Genomic DNA, 8,352 nt, shown 5'->3' with positions numbered 1-8,352 from the left:
GTGAGGATTTTTCAACAATGCCGTAGAGCCTTTGGTAAAACCTGGGGTCTGAAACCTGCTGTGGTCCTATGGATATGCACAGCACTTATCAGACCAATCATCACTTACGCTTCTGTGGTCTGGTGGCGTCGGAGCATGGTTAAGTCTACAATCGGGGAACTATACAGGCTGCAAAGAAGTGTATGTTTATGCATCACGGCTGCCATGAGTACAATCTCTGGTGATGCCCTAAATGCTATGCTTGATTTGCTCCCCCTGGATCTTAAGATACAAATGGGAGCAATAAAAGCAATGTGTAGACTCCATAAATATGGTTTCTGGCACGAAGACGGAACTTCGGGACACAGAGAAATCTTTAAGTTGCTATCTGAGCAGTATCCACTGTTTTTGTCACCTAAAGATGACCTGATACCCATAGTTTTATTTGGAAGGAAATTTGATGTCAGATGTCAGAGCAATCCAGAAAGCATGCAGGGAGGTTTGACGGATATTTTCTTTACCAATGGGTCCAAGAATTAAATACGAGTAGGGTAAGCGATAGTAATAAGTATCACTATGCTATGGGGAAAATGGCAATATTTTCCAAACAGCAGTTTTTGCCATCCTGTAAGTAGCCGAATGGATGATCGAGAGGAGATGGAGCTGAAAACAGAAAGGAGTTTTCAGTGACAGCTAGGCTGCACTGAAGGCCACGGAGATCGCGAAGCAAACTTCAAAGATTGTTCAAGAATTTAAAAGGAAGCTTAATTTTGTCGCAAAACAAAAAAAGCTTGTACTTATATGTGTTCCAGGACACTCCTGTGTTCAAGGAAACGAAACTGCCGATGAATTGGCCAACCGCGGATCAGCGGTGCTTCCACAATGGCCAGAGCCAATAATCGGAATCAGTTCCGTACGAATCTTGAATCGGATCAGCGATTATGTAAGCAATATACATAAAGAGCGATGGTCCGGTCTAGAACGTTGCAGAATTGCAAAGTGCTTTGTGACAAGTCCGAACAGAAAACTGTCAAAGTTTCTACTAAAACTTAGAAGGAAAGACATTCGGTTGATGGTCGCCATCATTACAGGACACAACCCATGGGGTCAGCATATGACCACCATTGGAATCATCGAGGACCCGGTATGCCTGTCATGCTTGGAGGAGGCGGTTAGCACTGAGCATTTTCTCTGTAAGCGTCCTGCCTTTGCTAGAGCACGGCTACGCGTTTTGGGCTCCGATGTCGTGAGAATGAGTAATATTCGTTCTCTAAAACTGCAGGATATTTACAGATTTGCCGAAGAATCTGAAAAAATCTCACAGGACTAACTATCTCTATCTCAGTCTCTATTCTTTCCTATCTCTTTCTCTGATACTTTTCTCCTTCCGTCTTTGACTATCTACTCTGTTTCCAGAGCTTTAAATACAATAGGCTTTTTAGCCTGAGTGTTTTAGGAGCCACCAAATCTCCTGGTGCTCCTTGCCTCGACCTTTTCAAATTTCAAATTTCAGCCTTCCAAACGATTAGGCCATTCAGTTATTGCAGCACGCACGGTTTCCATGGATATTGATGTCGCTGCTCGAATCAAAGATTATTTGAGACTCAGCCAAATTTCTGTGAGGTCTTCGACAGACCATGTTCTCTAATTCTGACCTCAAACTGTAGTCCAATGGATTCAGACCGGGGCTTCCAGATGGCCAGTCTTCCAATTTTCTACGGCTATAAACCCAAAAGTGGTTTTTGCCTTATGGGCTGGAGCGGAAACTTGCTGGAAGATCCAACGCTCTCCGGTGAAAAGAGTACTGCTCAACTACTTCATTACGTCTTCTAAGACATCCTCCTGGTACACTTTTGCCCCGGTCTTAAGCCCTTTATCACAGAAATGAAGAGATGTAACGTCTTTACAAGACACTTCCCATCAAATAATTACGGATGGTTGGCTGGATGGTGGCCACGCTGAACCCTTGGAACAAAATGTTTTTCGTCTTCAGAAGTTTTAGCATAGGTTTTATTTATTTGCTTATTAAAAACTTCTTCAATAGCGAAAATTTTCTCGTCTGGGAAAATAATATGACCGTTGATCGCGTACCACCGAAGAAGCTGCTTGCATCTGTCGAGTCTAATTTTCTTCAAGCGCGTTGTCAAAATATGACCAGTTGAGCAACGGAAGGCTTTCATGTGGAAATCATCTCTAATTAGGCTTGATATGGATCTCGTCGATACATTCATTTCCCTGGACATGGGCTTTTGTTTACTAAAGGGATTTCGCCGAATTCTTTCTCGAGCGGCTTTTAGAGCTGCAATGGAATGGAATTAGGGGACGACAGGCTCCAAATAAAACTTTCACAGAGAACGGGTGTCAGTGGTTAGGGCGCCAAGCGAAGAAAAATCCAGCAACAAGCGTTCCAAAGTCGAATGAACGTAGCCCGCGAAATTTGTAAAATTCACCTTATATACCCTTTTGGATGCTTCGCCGATCTCCTCCGGCCATTTGTACTGAGCGTCTTGATATTCGCCCATAGTTGGAGCGGCCTACAGTTTTACGTCACCTCCAAATTGCAGATGGTTTCTGGGTCTTATTCAGGGGATAAGGGATCATGAAAAGCACAAATGTTTTGACGTCCGGTTCAGATATTTTTCACCTTGGTTGTAGTCGCACTGAAGAATGGAAAGTTAGGTTTGGTTAGGTTATCCAGGCTGCTTGTTTAAGACAAGACACTCGGTGGTCCTAAAGCTCATTATGATGCCTGCATTTGATTTTCATCCCCTAACAAAGCTGCTTAAGCCACCTGAACCTTTTTAAGAAGGTAACTAGTCCCTCTAGTGAGACATTTTGCAAGTTTCTCAGGTATTCAAAGAAATAACTGCACGGCTTCTTTGAAGTGCAGGACAATACTGACTTAATTTCTTCTTCAAATTTGCAATTCCTGCAGCAGTCATTGTGAGGTACACCGATTCTACTGGCTCTTGTCCAAGAATGAAGGCATGTGTAGAATTTTTTCTCGCTTTACTTCCATTTTAGAAAGCCGTGTGACACAGATGTGGCTTCACCAAATACAAAACTGCCAAAGAACTTAGTAATGTCCACATTAGATAGTAGTATACTTTAATCCACAATAACGCAAGGCAGATATTGGTTGACGGATGCCTGGTGGAATTCGTTGAAAGCTGCTGCTACCTCGGCTACATCATCACGGCAAATTGTGGAGCAGATGAAGCGGTCAACTGCAGGCTAAACAAAGCAAGGGCGGCATTCGGGCGAATGCATACAGTATGGGGGAGTTCGCAAATCTCTAGGCGCACTAAACTACGAATATTCGGCTCATGCGTGAAGGTAGAATTCTTGGACCGCAGCGAAATTTGGCTGGTCTCTAACACCATCACACAGGCTACAACCCTTCATCAACAAATGCCTCCGCATCATCTGCAGAATATTCTGGCCAAACACCATCACTAACGACGCACTGTGGAGATTAACGAATGAGAAACCCTTCCTTAGGCAAGACAAACGCAGAAAGTAGCGATGGATAGGCCACCTATTGAGGAAACCACCAGGTAGCATCACGAGAATGGCAATGGACTCTAAACCGCAAGGGAGCAGAGTTCGCTGTCGACCTTCACTTGGAGAAGGTCAATGCTGCGCGAATTAGTAGATGCCGACATCTCGTGGGAAGGTGCAAAAGCAACAGCACAGAACCGCCTTGCCAATAGGGCCTAGGGGCTCCCGAGAGGAGTAAACAAGGAAAAAAAAATACTATGATCCAACATTCTCCCGGAATATGAGAGTCTGCTCGCATTATTTACTCTTTCCAAGATTCTAAGAGCTCTGAAATAATTTAACTTGCGCTCTGATTCTTTAGTTACGTAATTTTAGTGCTACTGTTGTGCCAACGCATCAGCCGCCCGTGAATGGGTTAACTTTATGCGGTTATGAATGCCGTTTTCATTTTAGTGGCTCCTGAATTTAATTAATTTCTATTTCCTGCCTTCTTGCCGTCATATAAAAGCGTTAATGTTTCACCAACTTAGCCCAGTTTCTCCGCAGTAACTGCGACTGCTGTCCTTGCAGTTTGATTTTTCCTAAAATAATAGCAGTCGATTATTAAAAATTACCTTCTCGCCATGCTGGACTTATTGCGTGGTCGCTATCGTGGCATTTACCAGTCGCGCGATGCACTCACTTACCTCTTCAACATTTTCACTTTCGTTGGCACCAATCCACTGGAGCAGCGCACACCGAAATACTATCACCTCTATTATCTGTATTCCGTGACAGTGAATTTCATTTGCTGCTTCTTCTGTCCGCTCTCGTTTCACATTGGCTACATAAAGTTCTTGAAAGTGCTGAACACTACCGAATTGCTTGCTGCCATACAAAATGCCGTACAAGTGACGGCTATTCCTATAAAAATCGTCGCCATCACTTGGCACATGAAGAGTTTGCTGAGTGCGCGTGCGGTGCTGGACAAATTGGATGCCAATTATAAGCGCGCCGAAGATTTGCTGCGTATTCGTAAATGCGTGCAGAGTTGTTGTAAAATTATAGTGGTATTTTGTGTGCCCTACTACAGTTTTGAGGTTACCACCATAGCCTTTGGTGTGCTGCAAAATCGCGTGCCTTTAGCTGCTTGGGTGCCTTACTTGGATGCAGATCGTGCAGCTTGGGAATATTGGACGATTGTGGGTTGGGACACTTTTGTAATGTTCATCTTATTGGCCCATCAATTGGGCAGTGACACCTATCCGGCGGTATATATTTCGATTATACGCACACACATGCAATTGTTGGTGGAGCGAGCTAAGCGTTTAGGTAACGATCGAGCGCTGAATGCGGAGGAAAATTATGCAGAACTTTTGGCATGCAAACGCACACATGGTCAGATTAAGAGGTGAGGGCACAAAAAAAAAATATTTATAATATATATTAGGGCGGGTCGATTTAAAAATCGCTCATTGCTCTGTGAAAATCGTATTCTAGGGATCAAAATAAGAAACTTTGCTGAAGGAACCATACCTCTAAAACGATTTCTGATGTCGCCCAATTTGGGTCGAACGAAAAATCCCACTTTGACCCATTTAGAGTGCTCCAATCGAGTCCAAATGTATGACCGACCCCCACTAACTTTGGACGGCCGACCCACCCATGCCAGTGGCACACCCCCTGGAACTCTCCTGGGGGGCTCCCCGTACAATCATTTCAAAATATCACCATTTTTGGCCTTTACATGAGAAAAGAAACTAAAAAGTTCGACCTAAATTGGGGGACATCAGAATTCGTTTTAGAGGTATGGTTCCTTCGGCAAAGTTTCTTATTTTGATCCCTAGAATATGATTTTCACAGAGCAATGGGCGATTTTTTTCCTCCCCACAAATCGACCCGGCCTAATATATATATATAAATTTAATTTGATTCATTACAAAAACTCGTTTGAGCAAAAACAAATAACTTGCATTTTTTCTCTTCTTCAGCTTGGCCAAAATTGTTGCTCCAGTTATTTCAATCACGCTCTTCACCCAATTCGCCACCACCGCCATCACTGTGCTGAATTGGTTTGGCGATGTCGAATTTCCAGAAAATATCATATCTTTTGCTTTCTTTAGTTGCCAGCTAATGCAGATTTTACCCTGTTGCTATTGCGCCTCTCACCTCATCGCCGATTGTGACCTGCTGCCCAACGCGATTTTCCACTCCAATTGGATAGAGCAAGATCGGCGTTTTAGGAAAACTGTTTTATTTTTTATACAACGCGCCCAAAATCCAATGCGGTTTTCGTGCCTGAAGCTATTCAGTGTCAGCTTGGCGACGGGTGTGGCGGTAGGTTGACTGAACTTTCTCTTATGCGAAATAAAATAATGGCTCATTTCTGCTCATTCCTCTTTTCAGATTGGAAAATTTGCTTTCTCACTCTACACCTTCATACAGGAAGTGGGCGATAAGTCGGAGAACTGAACTCAGAAGGATTAAATGTTTAATAATAAGAATAATTTAGTATCTGTAGTGTGTCTGTCTGGCTTAGATGTCAACATCCTAATGAGGTTCTGAAACCGCACAGACTGGATATATGTAGTCATGCCATAAATAACTGGTAAACAAGTTGGTAACGAGGATGTGGCAACAAAATGGTGCGGAAGCGCTAGTTGGATTCTGGAATAATCACCGCAAAAACCAACCAACCAATCTGTAGTGTGTAACAAATAAATAAAATATCTTTCGAAGCCAAGTCCTTCCCCACCTCAACTTTCCAACGCCGTCGCTAAAGTGGAAAGTTCCATAACTCGTCCACAGAATCTTCCTTTTAAACACTCCAAGGAACGCCTCATCGTATATTGTCATCGTCCAAGCTTCTGTGCCATACGTTAGGACGAGCATAATGAGTTCGGCGTGGGAACTCAATCTGAAACTGAAACTATCTAAAAACTCAAACTAAAAGAAAAATTCAAACAAAAAAAGTTTTCTTTTTCGATAGCATCGTTTTTTTCCTATGTGTCTCAATTTACTTGATATCCGTCATTTTTCAAGCTCCCACAAAATGTGGTTTTTCATCGATAAACATTTCTCTCGCCTCAAACCTCTTACTCTTGAGCCATTTCTGCATACTCTTCATATCTGGAAACATCAAATAGATACAGTGGCTCAATCGGGCAATTTGAATTAAAGCAATTTTGCCATTGCTTCTGGGAACTTATAGCGGCACAAAGCGTTTTGTTGGTGTAAGATACATTTTTTCTAAGTAAAAGCGGTTTCATAATAAGCAGAAGCGACAATTTGTTTACTTATTCAAATTAATTGATGTGAATTGAACCCAAAAAGCATCATCAACAACATTTTGGCAGAAAAGCCTGCTTCGATTTGAATCCATCACAGAAAATCCTTTCTCGCCTACCGCCAGTTGGTCTCTAGTATACTCGTGTGTTGTGTTGAACTATTTATATGTCCTGAATAGTCAAAAAATCAGGGTGTTTTCCTTTTTGAAAAATGCTTCTGGGCAAGCAAAATTTTGGAATTAAGATTACTAAGCCTTTTGGCCTTTGGCCTTGCTTTGCAATATTATCGCCTTTTAAGTACTTGCGAAACATTTCTGGAATTATATTTTCGGTAAAGGCATCGGAGCCATCTTCGATTTTTCCATTACTTCCTTTTGTTTATTAAAACGCGTTCCTCGTATTGGGTTTTTAACTCGATCAAAGAGAAATCGCCATATCAACCCTATAGCTTTTTTGTTTGTTTCTGGGATGAGGAAACTGTCATGAGTACCGCAGTAAGCACGACTTATAGCCGTACAGCTACACATACGTACTAAACACCTCTCCACTTTCTACCACTCTCCCCGCGAAAATGTCCACAAAGGTAATACCTCACAGGGCTGGTAGGCTCAAGGCTCCTAAATTATTGTTGACGCTTGTGATACTTTGTCCGTCCTAGGTCCACATCAGTTGTATGCTCAACTAATTCCAGGTTCATGGACGTAAACCAAGCCTTAATCGTACTTACTGATTCGCTGGCGATCCTCTAAATTTCTTGGATGTGTTTTGCCACTATTATCACCGCAACATGATCTGCGAATCCAATGACTTTCGTTATGTGAGACATATCGAGTTTAAGTACCCCATCGAACATAAGCTTCCATAGTAGTGAGCCTAGAACTGCTCCTTGGAGAGCCCCTGGTGTTACATTGTACCGCTCAATGCCTTTGTTGGTTCTAAACCTCAGTTTGCGGACCGAAAAACAGCTCCCAATCATTCTGATAATATGTAAAATTTGCAGCCCCTACTTTTATGAGGGCTTCAGGTACACGCTGCCAGCTAGCTGATTGCATCCACTGTTGAGCGGGATTGCCTGAAGCCAAAATGGTATGTGGATAGAATACCTATATCGTCAGCGAAATATTGTCAATCTGCCGCAAATAATACTCACGAGAATTTTTCCCAATGTGTCTAGTAGACATATTGGTCGGTAAGACTCGGGTTCGCCAGGCTTTTTGTTTGCTTCTTCCACCTCTTTGGGAAAGTGCCTGCTAGAAATATGTCTGGACGTTTGGAATCCGCTAATTTCAGAGCTCTATTGGTATACCAACAGGATCTGGAGTTTTCTTAGACTTTATTTTATTACACGCCGCATGGAGTTCTTGTTCGGTGACACGAGGGACGTAACCTGCTACGTGTTGTGTGCAAGATGGCAAAATGTTTTCATATCTTTCAAAAGAGTCGTAACAATTTTACGCAACCTTTCTAGGCAAGAAATTTGTTAGGGTTGTGTGCTCTTTGTTTGGATAATACCACCCGATAAGCAGTGCCTCAGGGGTTGATATCAGCTTCTTCTCAAAGTTTCTTACATCTTTCTTTTTTGCTAGGTTTAATAGCTGCTTTAATT

General features: G+C 42.5%; 1 protein-coding gene across 1 annotated transcript; it reads left to right on the top strand.

Moving 5' to 3' along the window:
- The first annotated feature begins 4,036 nt into the window (after nucleotides 1-4,036).
- On the top strand, nucleotides 4,037-5,931 carry LOC128860257 (odorant receptor 42b-like). The gene is made up of 3 exons (XM_054097668.1): nucleotides 4,037-4,870; nucleotides 5,451-5,796; nucleotides 5,866-5,931. The coding sequence occupies exons 1-3, from the start codon at nucleotides 4,104-4,106 to the stop codon at nucleotides 5,929-5,931; spliced, it is 1,179 nt and encodes a 392-aa protein (XP_053953643.1). The 5' UTR covers nucleotides 4,037-4,103.
- Nucleotides 5,932-8,352: the final 2,421 nt, after the last annotated feature.

Source organism: Anastrepha ludens, chromosome 2, assembly GCF_028408465.1.
Source record: "Anastrepha ludens isolate Willacy chromosome 2, idAnaLude1.1, whole genome shotgun sequence".
Lineage (NCBI taxonomy): Eukaryota > Metazoa > Arthropoda > Insecta > Diptera > Tephritidae > Anastrepha > Anastrepha ludens.
Note: the sequence above shows the minus strand (reverse complement) of the source record. Positions and strands in the feature narration are given on the sequence as shown.